This window comes from Globicephala melas, chromosome 18 (genome assembly GCF_963455315.2).
Source record: "Globicephala melas chromosome 18, mGloMel1.2, whole genome shotgun sequence".
Classification (NCBI taxonomy): domain Eukaryota; kingdom Metazoa; phylum Chordata; class Mammalia; order Artiodactyla; family Delphinidae; genus Globicephala; species Globicephala melas.
This window is the reverse complement of record NC_083331.1, coordinates 600,726-627,628: the sequence shown is the minus strand read 5'-3', so window position 1 is coordinate 627,628 and position 26,903 is coordinate 600,726. Positions and strand designations below refer to the sequence as shown.

Sequence of the window (26,903 nt, the reverse complement as noted above, 5' to 3'; positions counted from 1 at the left end):
CCTTTTGGTTATTGTGAATTAATTTTTTTTTCAGTAGTACATTTACATGATTTAAAAACAAAGCGGTACCAAGGGCAAATAGCAAGACCTAGCCGTCTCCTGTCACACTCCTGATTCCTGTCCTGTTGCCCAAAGGCAAGAACTTCCATATCACTTAGCTCTTTCCTCTGGTCATTACAACCGTATTTCTAAACATACTTGCAGTGCATTTTCTTGAGTTTTAAAACGTGTATCGTCTCCTGACTCCCCACCACAGAAGACTGGCCCTGCTTCTACACCCACCCTTCGCGTACCCACCCAGAAACGTCTCCCTACACCACTGTCCCAACACAACCACATCCCACATTTTGGCAAAATACGTTTCAGTGTTTATAGTACCGTGTGTGCAGTCAGGGTCCAGCCAGGAGACAGCACACCAGTAATATAAACAGAGAAAATTTAACACAATTATTAACTAGTAATTAGGGAATTGACAACTCTAAGTGTGAAAACATCGGGGCTAGGGAGCAGCTGCTGTCTCTGCCCTCCCCCCCACCCCGGGCAGAGACCTGTGCTTGTGACCTCCTGTTGGCAGAAAAGGTGGGTGATGTGCCAACGCTGAGGTTTCAGTGAAACCTGGCCATCTTGCCTGGAAAAGAGAAAACCAACGCCTGAAACCCAAGAGAAGCCAGCCCCTTACTCTCTCCAGGCCCTCCAGTGCCCTCCAGCGAGACCTGACACTGTGACATCACAGAGGAGACGTGTGCAGGTCCAGCTCCAGCACCACAAGGCAGGGCCGGGACGCACCCTGGTCCCGACCCGTCACCTCCCGCCCATGCTGTTCCTGGACCCCCATTTTTCCCTTTCCTCCTTGGTCACCTCATTTTGGGGGGGAATTGCGTTGCTTTTTGACAAATGTGTCCAAAAGGTAAACTTCCTGAGAACTTGCATACCTGAACACACCCTGGAAGTCTGGCACGCTACAGAACTCCAAACTGGAAATCACTTGTCTCAGTTTTAAAGGCACCGCGCCACCATTTTCTACCTCCCAGCACTGCTGCTGAAAAAGCCTGATGACATCTGACTCCTCACCTTTTGTATGTGATCTGTTTTTTTAGTCCTTCCTCTGTGGATCCCTTTAGAATCTTTTCTTCACATGCAGACTGTTTAAATTTCCCAACAGTGTGTCTTGGGTCACAGTCTATAGTCACTCCGTGCGCCCTGGGCCCTCTTCCGTCTTCCTCCCCTGCATTTCCTGTTCTTTCTGGAAGTTCTGGTTGTTTCGTGTTGGACCTCCTAGGCTGAAGCTCAGGTTTTCTTTTGTCTCATACTTTGCCCTTTTTCATCTTCTTGCTCGACTTTATGCAAATCTTCTCAACCTTGTTATCCAGTCTTTCTACTGGGTATTTCCATCGTATATATTTTTAATATTTATTTTTGGCTGCGTTGGGTCTTCGTTGCTGCGCGTTGGCTTTCTCTAGTTGTGGCGAGCGGGTGCTACTCTACATTGCCGTGTGGGGGCTTCTCATTGCGGCGGCTTCTCTTGTTGTGGAGCACAGGCTCTAGGCACGCGGGCTTCAGTAGTTGTGGCACACATGCTCAGCAGTTGTGGCTCGCCGGCTCTAGAGCGCAGGCTTAGTAGTTGTGGCGCACGGGCTTAGTTGCTCCGCAGCATGTGGGATCTTCCCGGACCAGGGATTGAACCCATGTCCCCTGCATCGGCAGGCGGATTCTTAACCACTGTGCCACCCGGGAAGTCCCTCCATCGCATTTTTAATCTGTCTTAACATTTCTTTTCCATAGCTTCTGATTGCTTCCTGTATGTTTATCTTCCCTCAGATATAACTTTTAAATTTTTTAAAAGCTTTCTTCTGCTTCCTCCACGGTAGTTTTTTCTTGCACCTTCCTTTTATTTGGATGTCCATCTTTCCAGTTGGAAGTTTCCGTCCTTTCTCCAGAACGAGAAGACACCAGACAGGAGGCTGTGGACATGAGCAGGGGCTCCTGCCAGACTCAGGGGAGGCTCACTGTGGGGAGCAGACTGGGGTCTCTGCCTCTTGTCCTGGGCTCGTCTGTTTCCCGCGGTGGGGGTGTGCCCCAGATCTCCAGCTTCCTGGGCGCTAGGCTGGGTCTCCCACCAGCCCTCCTGTCGGTCCCGCCTGGCATCTGTGGCCCTCAGCCTCACCCTCCCCTGAGCCTCCAGACCCCATGGGCGTGGGGAACGCTGCATTGCTAGGGCAGAGGATTTTGGAAAGGGCTAAACAGGTTATTTTACAGACTTTTAAACCATCTACTACACCCTATCTTCAGGGTATCTGCTTAATCCAATTCCTGGGATGCTGGGGCATAAATCACTAGCTCTTTGTTGGATGTATTTCTAGACACTAGTGTAGTGACTGAACACGTGGTGTCTGGAGCCACCCATGGGAACCCTAGTTCCATCACCTCCTAGCTGGTGAGCTTGGGCAAGTTGCTCAGCCTCTCTGTACCTCAGTTTCTCCATCTGCAAAATGGGGATGATACAACTACCCTACAATGGCTCCTAGTGAGGCCAGCACACAACCCACAGCCCAGATCTGGCCCACAACCTGTGTCTGCGTGGCCTGTGAGCTGAGAATGACTTTTACATTTTTAAAAGGTTGAAAAAACTCAAAGAAGAACATGAGACAAAACTGTTAAGAGGCCCACGAAGCCTAAAATGGTTCCTATCTGGCCTTTTACAGATCGTAAAAGCCTGGCTTTCAGGGCGATTGCATCAACTGAGTTAATGCAGCTAAAGTACTAGAGCAAAATAAAGCCATTCTTCCCTTTATTCCTCAGTTTGGAGATGTTTACTTTCACACGTGTGATGAAGTCCATAGCGTATCGACAGCACTTAGAGCCACTGAGCCCACACGAGAGCCCAAAGGGCTCAGTTAATAGAACAGACACCCCAGCTTTTAGAGGTCAGAGAACAAGGGGGATATTATCAAAATACCAAGAAGAGGCGTTATACAAAGTAGAAGAATCAGGAGAACGTAGACTACGGGAAACTAAGTTTTAAAAAGCATTTCAGAAAGAGGCAGTGACCTGCAGCTGCTGGCTGCCTAGTAACACGAGGCCTCAGTCTCCATGGGTCCTGGTGACACAGTGAGCTCGCCTAGTGGGATGATGGACAGAAAACTTCTCAACATTTCAGAGAAAACAGGAGTTAAGGACCATGAGGACAGACAACTCTGAGGAATTCTGCCACAGTGTGAGGGCAATTTCAGAGGATTTTGAAAGACAAGCCCTACAAGGGACCACAGGCTGGCAGGAGAGGCCCACGTGCTGTAGGTGAATGTGACGGGGACCCACGGAGCCTTCTGCCGGCTTGGACACCTCTCATGTTTTCCACTGAAGTAAGAGGCAGGGCAAGCAACTCAGCACACCTCGCCCACCGCCTGTTTCTGTGCAGCACACTAGCCAACGATGACTTTTTTACATTTTTTAATGGTTCAGAAATTAATTTAAAATATTTCGTGACATAAGAAGTTTAAATTTCAGTGTCCACAACTAAAGTCTTATTGGAACACAGCCGTGCCTTTGCAGCTGCGTGTCCTCCAGGGCAGCTTAGATGCACAGGGTGGCCCGGCCTCTCCCAGCAGCGGGCAGGCAGTGCTTCATGTGCTGGGTGTACTGCTCGTGCCCCCGTGTCGCGTATTTATTTTTTTTACCAGTGCAAACCCACCACGTTGAAACAAAACGTTCTCCAGATGTCACGCCGCATCACTGTTATTGAATTACAGGGCGTTTGTTGTGCTGCTTTTGCAAAGACCCCCAGCTGTGCTGAAGGAATGCGATATGCACAACACGACCAGAGCAGACCGGGGCTCCATCCCGGGGTTTCCAACTTACGAGAGCGCGACGGTCAGAAAGCTAGAAAACGCGATGGAATACCTCATTCCAGCAGGCAACCAAAGTCAGTTTCCAAGCGGCTCATCCGTCGGCCAGGTGCGCATTTATGGAGCAAATCAAATCATCTGATTGCAGCAGCCACAGAAATGTATCCAGAGAAAACAAGCTCAGCCTTTTGGCAAAAGAGTAGCTCAGAGTTGAAGAGTCAAAAATTGAAAAATGAGGCAAATGTTTTCAAGTGCTTTTCCTCAGCTCTTGAAGAGTGAAAAGATTTTTTTACCCAAATGGCTTAGCTGTCTCTCCAAGAAGTCAATGCCGAGTCTGAAGGGACTGAAGACTGGCCTCCATGATTTGCCTGTAGGTGACAACTACAGACAAGAATGTCTTCGAACAAGCTGACGCAACACTCACTCAAGAAAACCTGAAAGCGGCATCTGGGAAGATGTGACTAACGGTGCAAAAACGCGCGTGGAGTAGAAGCCGCCCTCGTTGAAATGGAAGTGTTCAGGGGGTTATCCGCTCACCAGCGGGCCCTGAGGTGAACATTGAGCCAGAGGTGTCAGGGCAAGCCCCTCGCGGGGACTCTCCCGCCATCAGTTCTGGGTGTTGGGTCACAGGCCACACGCAGTCCACGGCCAGGCGGCCCCTGGGCCGAACAGGCAGAACGGCACCCAACCACTGTCACGGGAAATCAGCAGTTGTTGCAGGCTTGATGAAGTTCCCGAATAAGGTCAACCTAAAATGACGAGCACTGGGCGTACCGCCCTGCGCCCCCATGGCACGTATTTATTTCTTACCAGTGCAGACCCACCACATCAAAACACAGTGTTCTCCAAGGCAGTGCTTGTACACAAAACACACTGCAGTTACTTCCAGCAACAAACGCTGCCTGAATCCCAAGTAACGTCACTTCTCAGGCTGTCCCAAGTGAGAGCAGCAGCACCTCGGTTCCCACACACGTTTCCCACACACATAGAGCAGGGATATCTTCCAAGCTCAATCGACAGCTCCAGCAGTGTTTTTCAAAGACCAATGCAATTGTAAAGGAAAATTCCGTTTCAAATTGTACTTAGCTTTTGCAACTGAGGAGATTCTCTCTAATCTTCACTTGGAAGTGATGAATCTGCAACATAATGACTTGCTAAGAGGCAAACATCAAATTGATATCAAAATCTGGGAAGTTGTACAAACGCCTCCCAAGTGAGAAACGTGCTTAATTAAATCCCTGTGCTCACGGACTGAGAGCAACATGTGGCCGTACTTATGTTTGAAAACACATTTTCCAAAGAGAAATACATAAAAGCTAAGAGATGAACATTTGCAATCGATTCTGATGACAGTGAAGCCTTCCATCCTCCTCATTGTAGCTGCGTATTAGGAAATGTTGTACTCAATTATTATACTTCGAATTTGGTCAGTAGAAACCCTGTGGAAATGTGTTTTCTCTTGCAAATGCCCACATACCATGCTTCACGTTGTCTCGAATATTGACTCTGGCCCTTTATGTGCGTTTGCTGACCCCTGAGCTTCAGTACGGGGGAAAGTGTTAGATTTGAGGAGAGAGGAAAAGGTCTGAAGATAATTGAGGAGAAACAGTGGGTGGCCAGAGCAGCGGGTGAGGGGCAGGCAGGGCACCTGCTCCAGGGCTGGCGGTCCGTGGCCCCCAAGTCCATCTGCCTACCTTCCAGAATTCTGCTGCTGCTCAGCCTTTACTCTGGCCTTGGTAGATGCTTACGCGACATTCCTTCTATCAGCGGAAGCAGTTCCTGGATGGCCGGCGTCGAGCAGAACAGGAAGTGGACAGCAGAGGGGTGAAGGGGCACTCAGACCCGGGGAAGATCTGAACTGGGCTCACAGCTGCACCACTCACCGAGCTTTACTTGGAGACCATATCAACAATGCCTCATGGGCTTTCCCACAGAAAGCACTCCAGCAACTATTCATCTCATTCCCACAGCCACCCTGGAAGAAAAAAAAACCTCAAACTTATGGGAACAGGCAGACAAAATGTCCATCTCCAATGAGCCGGGCGGCCACTTAGTTACGGCGAAACGAAAAGCTTATGTGTTCACAATTCGCTGCAGCTCGATGTAGGTGAAACTAAGAAAGTGGGACTGAAAACAAAACAAAAGGCTCCCATTAACAGCGAGTCCTTCCACGGATATATGGCTTCTCTCAGTGAGTTTCCTAGAGGGTCTTTCAAACTCTGACCCAAAAGCATATTTCAGTACACAAGTACAGAACAACTTTCATGAGGAAAATGCCCGTATTAAGTTCTATTCTGTTCAATTCTATTTCATAAAAAAAATGTTTGTGGCAGATATTTTAAAATAAATTTATTTATTTATGTTTCACTGCGTTGGGTCTTCATTGCTGCACGTGGGCTTTCTCTAGTTCGGCGAGTGGGGGCTGCTCTTCATTGCGGTGTGCAGGCTTCTCATTGCAGTGGCTTCTCTTGTGGAGCACGGGCTCTAGGCAGACGGGCTTCAGTAGCTGTGGCTCGAAGGCTCTAGAGCGCAGGCCCAGTAGTTGTGGCGCGCGGGCTTAGTTGCTCCACAGCACGTGGGATCTTCCCAGACCAGGGCTCGAACCCGTGTCCCCTGAATTGGAAGGCGGCTTCTTAACTACTGGACCACCAGGGAAGTCCCAAAAATTTGCATTTTTAACAAACTTCACAAGTGATTTTTAAGTGTTTCTATTTTGATCACGACTACAAATCATCAAGACGTACATCCCAACCCCTCGGCCGTCATAAACGGAAGGTTACAGGAGCTCAAGCAGCACCAGCGATCGCAGGGCAAATCGGACTGACACACACATAGCATCCAGGAGACTAGCGTCAAAGGCGAACCAAAAAGCAGGCATTATTTCATGGATCGTAGGTCATGCTCCCCATGGTTCACTTTCAAGGTGCTTGAATGTTAAGGTACTTACAATCAATAATTCACTCAGGGCTTCCCTGGTGGCACAATGGTTGAGAGTCCACCTGCCGATGCAGAGGATGCGGGTTCGTGCCCCGGTCCAGGAAGATCCCACGTGCCGCGGAGTGGCTGGGCCCGTGAGCCATGGCCGCTGAGCCTGCGCGTCCGGAGCCTGTGCTCCGCAATGGGAGAGGCCACAACAGTGAGAGAGAGGCCCGCGTACCCCCCCCACACACACACAAAAATGCTCAGGGGAACTACATTAAAAATACTTATGATCTATCAATGCCAAGGTAGAATATAAATGTAATTGTATTTATATACAAATCACGTGAACATATGCATAAGGACCAGATGGAGGAAATATTGATATGCCAAGAGGGTGAGGTTTCAGATATATTTGTTGTATTAAAATGTTTCCCCTTTATTATAACAATTTAATATTCTTTACTTTTACAAAATAATCTTACCCAAAATATTTTTTTTAAATCTAAAGCAGAATATTTACCAAAAACAATGAGAATTGTCCAAAATAAAAATTCACTCAACAAACATTTATGACCACCTAATGTATGCTGGGAGATTCTCCAGGTGCTCGGGACAGAGCAGGGAAGCACACTTGCCCCAGCCCGTGACCTTACCTTCTGGTGAAACACCTGCTCCTGCAGCATGGCGCCCGTGACCGTGGCCAGTGGTGCGGCCCTGCCCTATCCGGGCAGTCGGTGCCCACTCTCCCTCTGCAGGATGGGAAGCAGGGGGCACAGTACAGAGACCTGGCCTGCACTCAGGACTGGAGAGCTGGGCTCACTAAGAGCAGGGGCTTGATAAGTTACTAGACCTGTGTATTAAACTTATTTCATCGTACAAGTGATTGTGCTCAATAAGGCCCACGGCCCCATCTTATTCTGACATTCCATCACACTTTCACTTCTCCCCAACTAGACTAAGTCTTTGAGGAGAGGCACTGTGCTCCCAGTACCTGGCTTAGGGTACCTGAGAGAACCATCACCCGAGTGTTTGTTGAATGAATAAACAATGGCTCCAGGAAACAACAGCAGCCACTCAGAAAGCCCTATCACATTTATGTAGAACAGTCATGCTACAAATACTGAGGCAAAAAGGAAAGTAAAAGAAAGCAGTTGTTCTTAAGTCTCAGCATTCAATAATGGCTCTACAACGGCCATTTTATTTACGGCTGTTCTAAGCATTCCTTGCATTTTCCTTTAAATTGAATACACAAATTTTACAGTAAGCCTTCAGTTACCTCTACCCAAACTAAACGATACAAGAGAGAAAAAATACTAGATGTTTTATTGAAGGAAAATACTAGATCTGCCACTAGTTTTATTACAGGCTTGCAATTCCTCATCAGCAAGTCTGAGATCCAAGAAGTTTGAAAATCTAGCTTTTTGTGCTTGTGACAAAAGCCGAGCTAAGCCATGCAAAACTTTCTGTGGCTGCACACCGCTCACCCCGTCACTACCGATACCTGATTTATCGCTGAGGAGATACTGATTACAGGGTGTTGCCCCCAGCCCACTGAGGGTCCTATGTAACCTACAAGCACACGTTATTTTTGAAAAAGAAAATTCTGAATTCTAAACCCCCAAGAATTTCTGCTAAGGGACTACAGTATACTTACAGTCGTATAGAGACAAAAAAGCAACTGAAGCCTGGTGCTGTACACTACTGCCATCTGCTGACGGCAGTTTAGAAGTACAAATACGTAATCAAAATGGAAACGTTTCATCTGCTCATAGGGTTACGAACAGAGACACCGGTGATTTAAAATAAATTTGAGATTCTATTTTTTTCAAAAGCAATTGCTATGAAATACATCCTCAGTGGCTGAAGTTCTTTTAAATTTCTATAATGTATTGGACCTCGTACGTTCCATCCACATCACATAACCTAGAAGCGGAATTATCTTAATTCAATGTGGTTTCATACTTTTCAGTATCATCTCTAACTCATGTTCTAGCGACCCCTTTGGGTGCTATGACAAGTTAGTCTGAAAGCCAGAGGTGAGGACTGATGCCACCAAAATGGAACCATTAAAATAACCAGAAATTGCTCCACTGACCATTTCTTACAGAGCCATAAGCAATGTCAAGGTTACAGGAATCTAAATAAACCACAGGTGGCGCAAATTCTATGAAAACTACTCTAGACCATAATAGCCTTTTAGGGTATTTCTGAGTGTCCACAATCTTGTCTGTTTTAAACTATTATGGATACATTCCCTACGTGTTCCCTAGGAGTTAAATAACCATACAAGTATATCTTGTTTACCCTCATAATTGTAACCTTTGGAACACTGCTGTCTTAATCTTTTATTTTCTCTCCCTCCCTAACTACCATGGTTGGCAGTAGCTCTTTAGCACAGGGGAAATATGAAACAAAGATTTGTTGTTTAGATTTTGGGATAGTGAATTTTCATGTGCTGAGTTTACCTCTGAGGAGTTATCCAACGATACAAAGACCTCCGTTGGTATACCCACAGGATCTGTGGACCCCCTCCGGTTCTATTCCTAATATGTACTTTATTTACAGATTAAATCTTAGTTTCTCTTTGGTTCTTTTTTCTCAAAAGGTCTAAATTCATGGATTGTTTAACTCAGTAATCAATTAGGACATTATATGTCCAGATATTAAGAACAACTTTCTCTTGTCCAGTTCATTATAAGGCAGGGGATTACAGCAACTTGTTTGGGGTACCCCTCTAAGTAAATACCCTCTAGGTATTTTGGGGTACCTAGCTTCTAAGTAAAGAGGGGGAGAAAAAAGTACAAATTGAGACAGCATTTTAAGTGTTTCTACTCTCAGATCCAGACTGACACAGTTAACCTGTTCTGGTCATCAACTTCTAAATTTATAAGATTTTGTTACATGGTATCATTTTCAAGCATGATATACCCAGAAACGACAAAAAAAGTACTTAATACAGGAAAACAACATTAACAATGGTCTATTCCTAAGAACACAGTAGAATGGAAAAATTAAAACCCAAAGAACTTCTCTAAAAATGAGTAAGGGGCTTATTAAGGGGGAAAATTCAACAGTATTGTAATTTCGTTAAAGAAATTTATTCTTTAAAAATATTTTCATGCACACTTTCACGACTGCGTTGTCTGAGGGGTAAGGAGATGACCCTACAGGCAGGGTCCACTCAGAACATCAGTGATATGCGCATAACAGTACATTCTGGGAATAACTGGCAAAATAAAAGTGTAAATTTTCATAGTGGTTTAAGACTGCAAGACATTTACGATCTCAGAGTAAAGGGACCGATTAACATTAGAGTAGTACAGACCAAAACTGCGCGATGTCACCACTTCTGCGCCACTGTGACCCTAGCACGGTGCACTCCTAACCACCGCAACCACAAAGCAGTCGCCCAGGACAGAGGGAAACCCCATCAGAAAACAGTGACAGAAGTCTGAACGCACAGCACAACACGCACCCTCTCCCTATCTCAGTGTGTGCAATACACTGGTAACAACTCCACGCAGTAGGAGAGAAAGAAACATGAACTACTATTCAAACAGAAAGTATTTTTATGGCCAAAAGAAGAGTTGAGCTTCTTGCCTAGAAAAGTCCTTTAATATCTTACATTACCCAATACAGTTAAAAGTCTTAAAAAAAAAAAAGCAAAGTGTTAATGAAGATTCAATTTAGCATGGGAAATTCACTTTTCTCAATACGGATAAAAACTTTTGTATTGATTCATTTTAAACGGCAAAATCTTCAGAACAGAAAAATATAGCATCTCCAACAGACATCTAAAGGCAACAATATTATATTTACAGGATGCCGTCATCAGAAATCACTAAGCAGCAGAAAGAAACTATCATTTCACTACCCTTTTCTCAGCAGTCATCTAGGACCACACAAACTAAGGAGATTCAGGAACTAACGAAACATATTCTAGATGAAGCAAGTTTCACAGAACAAACAGTTCTCATAAAATAGTATTATTTTTTTCTCCCCCCCCGAGAGTCAAGTTAACCAATCGTTGGATTGCAATCAAGACAAAGACAAGAGCTCTAAATCCTTAATCATATCAATATCAAAACTATGTAGACACTTCTGTTTAGAAAAGCCAAAATGTACAATAAAGGAAATGAAAATAGCAAGACAAGGTGCTATTAATAGTGGGATCATAGCAGAAATGTAGGGTATTTGGTAAAATATACATTAAGTGACATTTGGGGAAAACTTTATTGCTCTTGATGGAATATAGCACCAGTTCAAAGAATAAAAGATGGTTAGGATTAATCACCTTTAATCAACAATATGCGTTTATATGAAAAGTGCTTAAAGCAGTAGTTCTGGAAAAAGGTGAGGATGAGAAATGTTTTGTATTATATATTTTAAATATGTTAACTACTTCATTAAACAGACAACAAGCAATCTATACCTATTTAAGTGTATGAGATTTGCTACTGTCAGTCTGATTATCAAATCCAGAAATACAAAATCAATTAAGGGACAGAAACGTTAATCAAACTTATAAAACAAGTTAGAACATTAAAAAGTAATTTTTATGCCAAAAATATTTGTTAATTATTGCTTAAATATACAGCTGATTACACTCGTGAAATTTTCCAAATCATAAATGAGATTTCTTCTGAATGTTAACATTTATCCCAAGGAAGAGAGAAATATTTAAGGGATGTGTAGACATTGCTTAACCACTGTGGAAAATAGCCCAATTTCCCCCAAACAGTTTTAGTGACGAACATCACTGTGGTGGCTGAGGAACTGGAAGCAAGACTACATGAGCACACTCAAGCTCTGTGAAGTCAGCCAAAGGAGTTCTTCATGATAACTGCAGCCGCCACTTCCTCGGCCTTTTAGAAGGCAGGATTTTATGTAAACTTCTTGTTCTAAAAGAAAAGGTCTGAATGGATAAATCGCTATGCAGAAGTACAAAGTTTTTTAATGCAATCTTCTGTAAGAAGTAATTAAAATGTAAAAGCCAAACAATCTAACATCGAACGTTAATTTCCTTCAAGATACACTTTATCCATCAGCCTGAACCGTCAGTCACTGCCCTGCTAACCCTCATAGTGAAACGGGTGCTATCTTACTTAAACTAGCTCGACTTTCCGTGACAACAGTCTCAGGAGTGGCATTTTTAAATACCCAGCGTGTGCATCAGTCATATTGAGGGCAGGCACAAGAATTCTCATAAAGTTGGTGAAGCTGTGGAGTACCACCACCACCTGGGGATGGAAACATGACCTGTATCTTCAAGGGGAGAGAAAAACCAAACGCTTATAAATGAACGGGATTTGGGATACTTAGGGTTGACACAGGAAACAGAATTTTATATTTTCATCATTTTTGCAAAGAAAATGTCTCCATGATCATGTTATCAACATCATTCTTTATATATGTGTGTGTATACACATATGTACATATACACACACATATATATAAGTATATATACATAATTATTATTGTTTGGGGTGATGCAGAAAGCCACAAATGAGAAAAGGACACTAAGGTTTTAATAAGGGGAACAAAAAGTTCTGTTCACCAGTATAGATTCACATTACAGTACACCAGTATCGACAGCATTTTCTTGTCTATTTTTGGTACAGAAGATGGTATCTCTCTACATAACCTGGTAAGGCTTCAGTAACTACAGCATAAAACAAACAAACAAAACCCCCGCAAAAAAACAAAACAAAAAACCCAGCCTATTAGTTTACAGTTTATTTTAAAAATTCTGAAAGACACTGCAAGTTCTAAACTTTTAGTAGGTGCTCCCCACACACAACCATCTTGTCAAGAACCCAGCAGAAGAGCCCCCTCTCCAGGAAGCTTTGCAACAGCAGAGGTGTGCAATATGGGCGTTTCTCACTACAAGAAAAAATTATACGTGGCACATTCTCATTCATATCTTGTAATGTAAAAAGTTACAAACATACCTAATCAAATAAATAATAATAAAAAAAGAATTTGAATGTATTTGTAAGTATCCTAAAACCACTACATAGAATAATGGCAACTTTCACTCACAGATTATTTACAAGGTAATACCCAGTGTGGGTACACTGCTACAAAACTCAAAACAGAAGGAGTAAACTTGAAATGTTTTCCATAGTAAAGATCTAGCAGCATGACTATCTAATGCTGTTTTCTCCCGATTGCTTCTAAAACGTTCCTTTTTACTCTGTGTCTTCGTCCAGTTCATAATTGTCTTTATCATAAATATCTTTTACTAAAAGAACCCGTACGAGCATATTTTCCAAGGTGTTTCGGTCCAGCGAAGCAGACGTGTACCAGACAGGGCTGTCTGCAGAGCTAGAGCGTTCTGGTTGCAAATAGAAAACATCCATTCTCTGATTAAGATTCTGTGGACTTCAGGAGAAAGGAGAAAGTCCATGTCACAGTATGTACACGAAATTCCTCACAACTTTCTTCTTTTCTTTCAAGAATAATTCTGCTACCATTAACCACATTACATGGGCAGACCACATGCATAATTACCTACATTAAATATTCTATCACTGAGATATTCTAAAAGTTAATTTCTACAATAAAAGATTATTTTCCCACTATAATTTCTGTATTTCACTGAATCCAAGACACCATCGATAGAAACATTATTTTTAATCATTATTTTAATACTGCCATTAAACAAGTAAAGCACTGCCAATTATAATTTCAAGATGCATCAGTTATAATATGCATCCCAGTTTCAGAGACAGTATAAAATGTGAGAAATGTGTCTTAGAATTGATGAAATACAGTAAAACATAAAATAAAAATACTTAACAGCGTTACACAAAAGAAATAATTTTTAAAATAAGATAATACTGAGATAGGAATTTCCAACTAATAAATAGTTACTACCATTGGAAGATCCAGATACTGGTGCAGGGCCACCCAAAACTATCGTCAGAAATATTAATTATTAAAAATAATCATCCTATAGGTGACATTACTGCTTTTATGGTTCTTGAGAGTTAACCTGGAGAAAATTTATAAAAACAATTTACAAAACTGTTTACATAAGAAAATACATTCTGAGTTCATGCTTGCCTTTTAAAAATTACAGAGTGCATACTTAAAATAATGAACAAGCATAAAATAATTTGTGGTCTCCAAAAATTTCACTGGTTTAAAATATTTTAAACGCCTGTTGGTACCCGCGGGAGAAAGCAGTGGTGCAGCTGGAACGCACAGGGCCCTGAGAAGACGCTGCGCCCTGCCGACACCTCAGGGATCTCCCTCCAGAACCGAGGACTCGCCTCTCTCCACCTTCTCACCAGGGCGTCACTGGGACCCAGGCCCAGGCAGGACTGCTCTCTGCTTGCCACAGCAGAGCTGGCTGCAACAGAGACACCACAGCCCAAAAAGCCTAAGACATGTACTGTCTGACCCTCTACAAGTACAGCAGTCATTTCGTTAGCAGAGAGCGATTTCTTAACATGTGCTTAAAACATGAAGTATAAGCTGGGTATTTTATAATAACAGGACTAAAAACGTTATAACTGAAAGGACTTCATAAGTGAGAAAAGAGAGAAATCTAAAAAAAAGGACCAAGGAAAAAAATGTCACCTCTTGGTGACATAAATTCACAGCAACTAACTGTTTCTACCATTTAAAAAAATCAAATGTCATTAACACTTACCTTTTAGACAAGTAGCATTCAAACATTTTCACAGGACATCTAGAAGGATTGGCTGTATTTTCAATTTGTTCAAATACTGGCTCATCATCTTCATGTTTTCTTTTTCCAGTAGTAATTTTATCTTAAGAAATAAAAATCACATAAACTTTCTAAGACTAACCTTGAAGAAAGGTGACACTATTCACTCTGATCACTCCCAGTATCTCTTACACCAAAGAACGGGACCAGGTGTGCTTCAGAGCTCTCAACTGTGGCTTCTGGTAATTCCTAATTTTAAGACAACATAGGCTGTCTTATCTTATGAAAATGACAGTCCTTAGGTTCTTAACAAGTGACCAGGTGGTCTTTAGTAAGGCAAGGAGTGGCAGTCCCTGCCACAGACAATCCCAAAACGAAAACCTGTTACACTACCTTCATTATCTGTTCCACATAAGGAAGACACTTGGTATCGAAGACATGCTTTATTTTCCATTGTTAAAGGGTTTTTTTTCCAATGCCTAAACACAGTGCCAAAGGAAAGCCTTAAGTGCTGTTCCACTGTTTTCAGGCCAAAATACTTAGTGTTAAAGTAGAACAGGGTATTCAGAAGAGCTACTGGAGAGTGTGATCCTAGCTGTTTTATCCTCCAGAGATAATCTTCTTCAACTCGAGAAAATATTGACCCTTAAATAGAGAGAAAGATTTTTAAAGAATTACAATAAACAGTTTTCATGTAACCAGCTAGAAACAGATAGAAGTTAATTCAAGAACAAACCTAGTCCAATCCTCCATTCACTCCAGATCAACTGGAATGAATTTCAGAATCACCTATGCGGCTCTGAAACAACACAGAGCCGGGAAACACAACAGACTACACAGCTAGCACCCCCGGGGTCAGGCCTGGAGTCTGCTCCTGGTCTTCCAGAGGACAAGCAGACCATGGTCAGAAGGGAATTTTACATCTGCAGAAATCCTGAAAAAAAATAGGTGATTTCCATTCAAACAAGTTTTCTTTATACAACTAAAACAGAGGTTTCTTAGAGAAATTTACGTCAGAATCTCAACTGGAGGGCTTAAGAAATGAGCATCCAGTTTCTTACTCCAAAGAAAGTGGGTCACGTTTATTACAAAGTTCTTCATAAACACTAGCTATCAACCACATTCATTTCTAATTCAACGAAAGACGGACCGATGCGTCCGTGAATAAGTGCTCTCTCATTCAAATTATTTCCTAATTATCTTTAGTACACTTTCTATAAACACAGAAAATCCCAGCAGCAAGTGGGCGACATTTTATTTAAAGGAGCATTACCATCTGGAAGTATGCTTGGTTGCCAACTTCGGAGTATTTTATTCAATTCTTGCTCAAACGTCTGGAATCCTGGATCAATAAATATGTTGTCTTTTCGATTACTACCATACAAGTACTACAAAAAAAAAAAAAAAACTTGAAGGATTTAAGATTTATATGAGCTAATTACAGACCACTTATACTCTATTTCCTAAGGAAAAAATAAACGTCTTACGTCTTTGTCTTTATTAGCATACTAATAAGAGATGATTGCCTTCTCTATATATCTGGAAATCAAAGAAACATAAGTTACCAATTAATCTGTTGCTTGAAAAACTCAAAGCTGAAATACAAAGGCAAGAACCCAGAACGTAAGAACTGGATGAGAATCTTCAGTCTGTCAGATACAAACAGAGCACGTGGCTCCAATGCTCAGCACACAGTCCACGGACACGAAGGGTGAGGGCAGGGCGGGAGGGTTTCTGTGCGTGAAGCCTCTCCCAGCAGCCTGTGAGCTTGATGCTTTTCCCCTTGTTTCCTCTCTATGCCCCACTCTCCTTGAGTTAGTGCAAATTTATGAATCTTACAACGTACTATGACAAACCTTAACAGTGAGGGTTGCTAAAGAATGACTTAAACACCAAAGTTTGCGAACTCCATCTCCAGTGGGTAAAAAGAACGCTCAAGTAAAATGTGTGACAACAGCACAAAGAACGGGAGGTGGAAACTGGGATCACAGGGCTTGAGGTTACCACGTGTGAGACAGGGCAAGAAGGTCTGAAGGTATATAATGATTAACTGAAGACGCACACTGCAAACCCACTACAAATAATTTAACAGGCATAAATAATAAACCAATGATGGAGATAAATGTAATCACAGAAAAATAATTCAAAAGAAAGCAGAAAAAGACAAAAACAAAAAAAACCCACAAAGAACAGATACAGTGACCCCTCATCCAGTTTCACTTTCTGTGGTTTCAGTTACCCACAGTCAACCAAGGTCCAAAACTATTAAATGAAAGATGACAGAAATAAACAATTCATAAATTTTAATTGCAGGCCATTCTGAGAAGCCATGATGAAATCTCGCGATGTCATGTCGTCCCGCCCGGAGGGACGTGAATCACCCTTGGTCCGGCACATCCCGCACATCAGCCACCTGGTGGCCATCTGGGTTGTCAGATCCACTGCAGGGTTGCAGGGCTTGTGCTCAAGTGACCCTTACTTTACATAATTACGGCCCCAAAGCAAGAGGAGTGAAGCTGGCAATTCGGACACGCCAGAGAGAGGACGCACAGTGCTTCCTTTGAGTGAAAAGGTGACAGTTCTGGACTTAATCAGGAAAGAAAAAAATCGGATGCTGAGGTTGCTGAGATCCACGGTAAGAACAAATCTTCTATCTGCGATGTCGTAAAGCAGGAAAAAAATTCAGGCTAGTTTTGCTGTCACACCTCAAACTATAAAAGCTACAGCCACAGAGGGTGGTCAGTGCTTAGTTAAGATGGAAAAGGTGTTAAATTTGTACAATAAGATTTTAGAGACAGAGAGAGAGAGACACCACATTCACAGAACTTTTATCACAGCATATTATGATAATTATTCCATTCTGTTAGTAATGATTGTTGTTAATCTCTTACTGTGCCTAATTTACAAATCAAAACTGTATCACAGGTAGGTGTGTAGAGGCCACTGTAGTACACACAGACTTCAGCCCTCCAGTGGGGATCCTGAAGTATCCCTGTAGCTAAGGGGGGTCAACTGTATAACAAGCACAAACAAGCAGGGTTTTCAATCCAGTGATTAATTACATTAAATGTAAAAGGTCTAAACCGGGGTCTGCACTACAGTCCTGAAGGCTGGCCCGCTGCCTCTTTACAAATACAACCAAGTTTTCTTAAAACAGAGTGCAAGCGCCCGGGCTGCTTTCCACAGATTAAGTATGGCCTACAGAGCCTAAAATGTTTACCAGCCGGTTCTTTAAGTAAAAAATTTTGTTGGTCTGAACACACCAAGACAAATATTATCAGACTGGATTAAAAATGTTTTTAATTTGAAAAACAAGGCCGGGACTTCCCTGGTGACACAGTGGTTAAGAATCCACCTGCCAGTGCAGGGGACACGGGTTCGAGCCCTGGTCCAGGAAGATCCCACATGCCGCGGAGCAACTACGCCCGTGTGCCACAACTACTGAGCCTGCGCTCTAGAGCCCGCGAGCCACAACTACTGAGCCCACGTGTCGTGCTCTGTAGCAAGAGGAGCCACTACAATGAGAAGCCCGTGCACCGCAACGAAGACCCAATGCAGCCAAAAAAAAAAAGATAAATAAAAAACAAGGCCCAACAATACGCTGCCTAAAAGGCACCTACTTTATACCTGGAGACACAGCAAGTGGAAAGTAGAAGGATGAAGAACATAAACCATGTGTGCGCTAACCAGCAACTAGGCCAGAGCACCATCATCTGAGTTGACCTAACGTTTCTCCCACTAGTCAGAAGGAAGATTAGAAATAAAAGCACCAGCTCTTCAGGACAATTACATAAGATCTGGCGGCGGGGGAGAGGGGGGTGCACACTGTTTATAAAACAAAGGGAATGCTCGCCACTGACTGAATTCACTGAGCTCTGACCCAGACGTCTTCAGGGGCTGACACAACGACTGGGAAGCAGAGGGAAGGAAAGACACTAAAGTGTGTAACACAGTTCCCTGTCCTTGGGGACAAAGGTTCCATGTCTTTTGCCACATTCATAAAAAAAGAGATGCACGCACATCTAGCCAAGCACGATGGGGTGGGAGGACCCAGGGGAACAGGCGCCCACCACCCACTCTGGGTAAACGTGGTGTGAAGGACTCGCACAGATGTAGAACAGCATGTGAAAGACTGACCGGGACTGTGGGGCTCACGTAGCCCCTTCTTTCTTCCTCAGACATTTCCATATTATGTGAACTTCTGGCGACAGCCACCACCCCTTACACCATCGGAAGAACAGGATTAGCTACCGCATCTGTGAGGGAGGAAAAGGGGCTGGCCCACCCTCACTTCTCAACACACCACCTGCCCCACACGTCCACAGGGCTTGGAGAGGAAGCCGTGCTGCTTTTGTTGTCAGCCGGGGACGGAATCAGAAAACGCATCACACAGAGAAAGACGCACATTCTTCCAAAATAGCTCCTACCTCTGTATGCATCCTTGAAGTACCAACAAACAGCAATGATTTCTGGAAACTATCTTTTAGACATCTTATCACCACAGTGAGTTTGAAGATTATTTTTAAAGCTGGTTATAAATACCATACAGTCTTTTACAAAAAATTAAATCAAGCCTGTGAAAATCTGTCCAGTGATGAGAAGAGTAAAACAACTGGTTTTCCAATTGTGGTAAAAATACACAGAACATAAAATTTACCATCTTGACCTTTTCTTTTTCTTTTTCTTTTTTATAAATTTTTTGGCTGCGCCGCACGGCATGTGGGATCCTAGTTCTCCGACCAGGGATTGAATCCGAGACCCCTGCATTGGAAGCGCGGAGTCCCAACCACTGGACCCCCAGGGAAGTCCCCATCTTGACCATCTTTAAGAGTACTGTTCTGGTAGTAAAAATTTATTTTGAGGAAACATTTTTCAGTTTATAAAGAACCTATTTTAAAAAGAAAGGAAATTCTGACGTGTGCTACAACATGGATGAACTTCAGGACATTATGCTGATTTCACGTACATGAGGTACCCGGGAGAGTCAAACTCACAGAAACAGAAAGAAGGGTGGGCGCCAGGGGCAGCGGGACTAAGGGATGAGGAGTTAGTATTTAATGGGGACAAAGTCTCAGGTTTGCAAGACGAAGAGGGTTATGAAGATGGATGGTGGTCATGTTTCCACAAGATTATCAATGTACTTTATACCACAGAACTGTACACTTAAAAACAGTTAAGATGGTAAATTTTGTGTTATATGTATTTTACCGCAATTAAAAAATTGGAAAAAAATGAACCTACTTGAAGACATAATTTATAATCATTAATATTACAATCCATTTAGCTTTCAAACCTCTAATGGTATTTGAAGTTCTACTATATAAATATTTTGCTACTGCAAAATATGTGTTGGTCTCTGAATACACAGTAATTTAGAGGTATGTGTTATTCCCCACCACTGCTTAGATAATCTTAGGCAAATTTCTATCCTGAAGAGGGAAAGTGAAATACAAATCAAGACAATTCTAGTTTTCTCCAGTAATTTATTCAGCACCTACTACCTGTTAGCAGCGAAATATTTAATTCGAGGCCTATAAACAAAACTCCACATAAGAACATTTCCCCCCATCATTGACCATATTCACAAATACACAGGATGGAAAGCTAGGGCCTTTTCTGGCCTCTGGGCTCAAACCTGTACTATCTGTTCAAAACTAAAAGTCATTATCGAAAGTGGATCTTCATGTTTATTATGGGAAATGTATTCATTCAAGATTCACAGACATGTGGTTGAAGTTTACCTAAAACCTCTAAAGAATGAAATCTTTTATAAGATGATTCCAAAGAACTAATGAGTACTTACACTATTTAACAAGTTAGAAACACAGCAGAGATGAAACAGACCTATTTGCAGAGGGAAGTCATTTATCTGTTTACATGTATATCAGCACAGATCTATATATACATATATATACCATGCCTCAGAATGTTAATTCATTTATTTGCAGTTGTAAGGTGGGGATGAAATCAACCTGATTATCATATATATATACATGGTAACAAACACACACATCATTAGTCCTGTTACAAAAGATGCATGAGCTTCGAGTGGTCTGTTACTAACTATGTTTTTCACCTAAGTTCTTTTTGGTTTTGGTACACTGTTTTGGAGAACCTGAAGTTCACTTTTAGGGACACAGCACATTATAGCAGAAACACCTGTATACAAAGTAGCTAAGAAAACCCTTTATAATATCCCAGTATTTTCGAATAAATTACTTTCGCCTTTCTTGGTAAGCCAATAAACCCTGACGTTCCGTAATATTCCTGAAGCAAAACATTTTTTTTCTCCAAGAACCTACCACAACAACCTTTCTTAACAACATTATATTCGAAAGTAACCATAAAATCACTCACCTCTTGAATCCCGAGGCAAAGATAATAGATGCTGTCAGGTGCATAATTCTCCCCATTTGGCCTTCGGATCTCATTGACGAAATGGGCCAGGCCATAGTCAAGCTCAGCCGTGCTGTGACAGAGTAGATCCTCTTTTAACTTTACTGACTTAGCTAAAAGGAAATAAAATTTAAAATAATAATTATTATTTACTGTCTTAAGATTAAGAAACTTTCTGAAATCACTTTATTCTGTGTAAGAATTTACAAGTAAAATAAGAGCTTCATTTAAATGTAAAGTATTTTAAGCTACATTCATGCTTTTTAAAATCAAAGGCAGTTAATAACAAAAACCTTGATTGTTTTTTCGAGGAAAAACGTATTTTTCACGTACAGTACATGCAGCTTCATAGTAATTAATGACTCACTTGAGTACCTTCTGGATTTTCACATACTATGGGTATTCTAATATCAGTCAACGTTAAGCCTTTACTGTGGATGAAGGAATGTTCTAAATTTACATGTATTTTCTAATGTAATTCTCATGACAACCCTACAAGGTGGGTACTGTTACCCCCCTTCAGAGCTGGGGAACTGAGATGCTAGTACATGAGGGAACCCTGGCAGTCTGACTCTAGCACCTCCATAAGGCCATACTTCCTACCCTCTCTGTGGTGCCACGGACTGGTCCATGCACAGTAAAGAGTCTGGCCTGCTGCAAAGGGCTCTATCTGCTTAGAGCAAACTTTCTTCTTTACCCACAATCATCAACTTCAATAAGGAAACAAGGTTTGTTTGAGTTGTACTGACCAGCAAGCAACAGGAGCTCCATGAACCGACACTACTGTAAGGGCTTCATTTGTGCAACACGGTGCATGCCTGTGTGTGTGTGTGTGTGTGTGTGTGTGTGTGTGTGTGTGTGTGTGTGTGTGTGTGTGTGTGTGTGTGTGTGTGTGTGTGTGTGTGTGTGTGTGTGTGTGTGTGTGTGTGCGCGCACGCTCAAGCTCACTCATGCACATAAACGGATGCACAGAAGAATAGTTACCAAAATATGAATAAAAACCTTGATTTTAAATAGGACATAGGGGAAACAAAATCAGAACACTTACGAGATTTTAGCTCATCTAACACCAGAAGATCTTCATCAAGCTGCCTCGTTCTGACCCAGTGTTTCCAGGCGTTTACCCCGTACGTGTACTTGAAAGGGAAGCTGCACTCCGAGTTGTCAGAACTGTCATCATGACACTGGTACCCTGACACTGCCTTCCTCTTGGCTCCCTGGTAGTAAAACACCACTGTCAAATCTTCTTTTTCTTAAGCCTATATTATTTCATGACTTTATGTAAGCCATCTCTCAACAAATGCACATTACAAAGAAATATATTTACATGATTAGAACTGACTGGAATTTCTGATCTGAGAACAGTTACCTATGACATTACTTGAAATCTCTCTCCAGGAATGCTGTATTTCTGCATAAACTACTCTGTACAACAGAATCGTATTAACTACTGCTGTGAGTTGAGAGTCACTGATGAGAAAATACATATATAATAATTAAAATCTGAAATAGAAGGATTCAAAATATTAATGTAAGAGAGAAACTGAAGAACTTCTCAAAGACACCACCTCATAGGAGATGACTCCTCAACTCCTTCCCACTTTCTTTCTTTCTTTTTTTTTTTTTCGGTACGCGGGCCTCTCACTGTTGTGGCCTCTCCCGTTGCAGAGCACAGGCTCCGGACGTGCAGGCTCAGCGGCCATGGCTCACGGGCTTAGTTGCTCCACGGCATGTGGAATCTTCCCGGACCGGGGCACGAACCCGTGTCCCCTGCATCAGCAGGCGGACTCTCAACCACTGTGCCACCAGGGAAGCCCCTTCCCACTTTCTTGATGGTACTGTTTGCTGTACAAAAATTTTAAATTTGGATATAACCCAATTCATCTATTTTTTCCTTTTGTTCCTGTGCTTTTGGTGTCGCATCTAAGAAACAGTGTCTAACCCAAGTTAATGAAGATTTAGGCCTATGTTTTCTTTTAAGAGTTTTATAATTTCAGTTCTTACATTTAGGTTTTTGACTCATTTTGAGTTCATTTTTGTGTGTGGTGTCAAGTAAGAGTTCAATTTCATTCTACCACAAGTACTCACTCCTTTTTTCAATTTTCCCTTTCTCTTTCTTTTTTGGAGAAATTTGTGAAAGTCATCTTTTTTTTAAAAAAACCTTGCTTTATGTTGGAAATGAGAAATACGGACAGTTGTTACTAATGTTCAGAACAGCGATATCCGTTTGTACATTTACATCTGGGATCCCTGAATGAACCGCCCAGCACGTCTTCCTATGTGCTGGGATGCTTCAGCGAGACCAGATACAACAACTGTGTACCTCAACCTCATCAAAAATACCAATGGAAAAAACAGCTCCCTAGAAAACAGTCTCAGTTGTTGTCTAATAATTGAATTTACTTTTTTAGCAAATATGTAAACCTTTTATCAATGACAACCTTTTATCAAGATAAAAATTTTAAAAAGTTGCAATATTCACTCTTCTTCTATGAAACTACAACTAAATAGGATATATTTTTATTACCTAGAAATGAAGTAATAAAAGCTTTACCTCTTAAGTCTTTTTTAATTCCAGAAAACAAAGTACCTTCCCACATTCTCAGGCACAACTGAAGCTCAAGTACCCTTGCCCTCTATTACACAGAGACAGGATGTGAATGCAAGAATACTGTTACATTTCATACCTTTTTTTTAGATCGAGGTCTAGGCTGTTCCTCATATTCTTCTCCAAAAACAGGTGGTAATAAAAACTCATTTTCCATATCAAGCTCCTCAGCAGCTGACAATTGAATCAGAAGAACTTTCATTTCAAACGTAATAGCACAGACTTATGCTATATAAACTCAGCCAACGAAGGACCACCCGCTGAATGCGCACAAGCACCATGCGCAGGGCAGCCTGTGCTGGGTGGAGGACAAACCATTTTCTCTACCTAACCTGGTCTATAAGTTCTGATAACGCCTGTTCATACTCTTAAAAAACACATGTACAATGCGTATCAACATGGAATTTTGTGGAAGTGTGTGACAGAAAAATTACTAAAACCTGAAATTTAATTATAAGATCTAAATGGTCTCAGTACAATCTGTTTCAATCTAGTTTCAATCTATTAAATCTTTTCCAATGTAAAAGGCTTTACATTCTATTCAATATGCTTATTGGCCATCGATAAAGAAAATAAACAATGAAAAACAGAACACATTTCTTTTACAACAAAAGACCTGAAAATATTTGTTTCCCTTTGAAGGTTAACTTAATTTTCAAAACGATTTTAAGAAAAATGCTATCAATATTTTATTTAAATAAAAAGACACCAACACTTCTATATGTGTAAAAGTTTCTATAATAAATTAGTTTTAAGAAAGTTTCTTTTTAAGGCTCTGGGAAATTCCTTTTAAGTTCTGTAAAAGTTTCTATAATATGTATCTGTAAAAGTTTCTATAATAGATCAGTTTTAAGAAAGTTTCCTTTTAAGGCTCTGGGAAATTCCTTTTAAGTTCCTACAATTCAACACATATGCTTCAGTTTGGAAGTTAACTGCTGAGTTTTATCTGGGTAAAAAAGAAAAGACCAATAATAACAGTACAGGCAATGACATGAACATTAGATTGTTAATGATCATAACCACGATTATAACTAAAGTGCAGAACCACACTTCCACTGAAAGAATAAAACAGAATTTCTAGTACCTCTGGGGAAATCTATTTCAATGTCCAAATCTGGTTCATATGGTACATCAGGCATGTTGGACTCTGTCTCTGGGTCAGAGTTCTTCAAGAGATCTGAACCAATTATGTCCGTTTCAATAATTACACCTGTAATCAAGCCATAATATCATCAGAAATCAAAATAGAAAACTGCAACAGTACCTACACATAATCTGGCAAAAGCCATTTAATTGTAAATGCAAGATAGGAGTACTTATATTAACACGTACAAAACGAAAAAGCATGCAGCTACCTTGAAATGTAAGCTACTATAAACTCTGTATTAGATAATCACGAATACACAAAAAGTTTCAATCTTGTAAGTTTTGACTGCCCCTCTACAAAGTTAAAAAGCGTGCTTTAATAGTAAAACAACTCTGTAGAGTATTTCTAAGAGCAATCTCTTGTCAAAAATAAACTTACGAGCATGTGTAACTAATTTTCAACATTCTTTTTGAATTGTGACCTAGGTTTTCACATCATTCAATACAGGCTTAGTCACAACCGGCTTCTAACGTTTTGATTGGTTGCTTTAAACACATTTGTACTGCAACCCAGTGAAAAAAGACATTTTATTGAGTTCAGGGTAGTGGTGGGAAACAGAGACACATGCATACACAATGGAAACAAAAGTTTCACAAAACAATACCCTTTCTAGGAGGGATTCATGCTGACATATTTTTTCCGTTTCTTTCTTTCTTTAAAAACAAAAAACAAAAAACCCAGAAAACACTGGTTGCAACCCACTAAATTCATTTCCCACTCCCTAACCGAGTGCTTGCCCAGCACTGTCCCTGCGCGACGCCCTGTGCTCTGGGTGAGGGGAGCAGGAAGCTCAGGGCGGCCCCGGAGGGCTGAGGCAGGAGAAGCATTCCCAGACACACGTCCTGCTACACCGCTTGGCAAGCAGTGCCCTAGCAGAAGTTAAGACAGCGCTGGCTTAGATAATGCAACTTGCTTTCTTAGCATAAATCAATAAAACAAAATTGGGGATAACCATCATAAAATAAGAGTTTGAGTTATAAAAGCCTACTGCAACTTAGTTTTTTGTGTCTGAGCTCGTCCACTGAAACAAGAATAACTTAGAGTCGATTTTACAAGTTAAATCCTGTTAGCAATTAAAACAGGGACCGTACAAGTTCCTGGGCTCGACGTCAGGGAGCACCTGCTAGATACAGTGCGGGCCTCGTAACCCGAAATCCACTTGTGCTGCAGCGTGCCCACACCCGCTCAGGCTGAAGCACAGCGACAGCCCGGCCTTGCTCTAACAGCAGCCCCCGGATGTCGCCCCCCCCCGCCCCCCAGCAGCGGGGGACTCACTGCGGATGTCGGTGCCCTCTGCCTTCCCCTCGTCCTCAGCCATGTCGGTCACTGTCAGCAGCTCTGTGCCCAGGGGATCTGAAGAAACTGTGCTTTTGAGCTCCTCGGCTGCCGCAGGGATCTTCTCACTGCTGTCCGAGGGGACGGGCAGAAACACGGGGACTGGCACCTAAGTAACCAAAGGACTTACTCTCAGGCTCACTTAACATTACAAGGTATTTTTCCAAATTAAAAATCACTCTGACACATGATCTACTTTGTAATGCTGCACTGGTCAGAAGTTTTGGGAAGAACACGTATGTTAAGTATCACAAAGAAGGCCCCGAATACAAGCAGCTACTTTTTGAAGTAACAAGTAATTTTTGAGGCATTTCTGTCACCAGGAGACTTCAGTACAGTAGGCCAGCCCTGACACAGTGTCCCCAGCACTGCAGGGGATGACATTTATATGAGCGTCCATTCCATGTATCAGTTGTAAACCTTATGGTTCACAAATCTTTCTTTCTAAAATAAACACAAATATGTTTACACAGTATGTGTAAAGCAGGTGCAGACATCAGCTGAACTTCACTCTCAAGGACGAGCACTTACCTGATTACACACACAGCAACCCCTGGCAAAGCCTCAACCAGACCCAAGTGAACTGCTGAAGAAAAGCCAAGCCTCCACCCTCTGTCCCACCAGTGTCACTGAAGCAGTCACCGCCAACCCACTGCTGCCCCGCCTGCACCTGAGAGATCTCAGGAGGAAGGGGAGCTGAAAGTCTGACTTACGGGCACAGGAACGGTCGTGGGCACAGGGATGCTCTGGCTGTACATGTGCATGGGCACCGGCACGTACACGGGCACCGGGATGGGCACCGGGACATACTCTGTCCTCCACTCACCATCTGGGGGCACAGAACGTGTTCAAGGAGCAACGTCAACCATGACCACCACTTAAACACAGCTGTTCAGTCAAAGTAATTTGGTAACAAAGAAAAATTTAAGTGCCTCAGTACCCATTTAAAAGAAGTTCCCAGTTTTCACAAAATTA

The 26,903-nt window shown here is 42.1% G+C and overlaps 1 protein-coding gene across 4 annotated transcripts in view; it reads right to left on the bottom strand.

Annotated features, from left to right (window-relative positions):
- Nucleotides 1–12,275: 12,275 nt before the first annotated feature.
- The window catches only part of ZMYM2 (zinc finger MYM-type containing 2), an 88,917-nt gene continuing 74,289 nt past the window's right edge, over nt 12,276–26,903 (bottom strand). For all 4 annotated transcript variants that reach the window (XM_030882748.2, XM_060288008.1, XM_060288009.2 and 1 more), the window contains 10 exons: nt 26,642–26,757; nt 25,869–26,037; nt 24,531–24,656; nt 23,526–23,620; nt 21,887–22,055; nt 20,800–20,951; nt 15,716–15,830; nt 14,836–15,087; nt 14,425–14,545; nt 12,276–13,148 (listed from right to left, as the gene is read on the bottom strand). In XM_030882748.2, the coding sequence (XP_030738608.2) occupies nt 12,956–13,148; nt 14,425–14,545; nt 14,836–15,087; nt 15,716–15,830; nt 20,800–20,951; nt 21,887–22,055; nt 23,526–23,620; nt 24,531–24,656; nt 25,869–26,037; nt 26,642–26,757 (1,508 nt within the window). In that variant the 3' untranslated portion in view covers nt 12,276–12,955. The remainder of the gene's footprint in view (nt 13,149–14,424; nt 14,546–14,835; nt 15,088–15,715; nt 15,831–20,799; nt 20,952–21,886; nt 22,056–23,525; nt 23,621–24,530; nt 24,657–25,868; nt 26,038–26,641; nt 26,758–26,903) is intronic.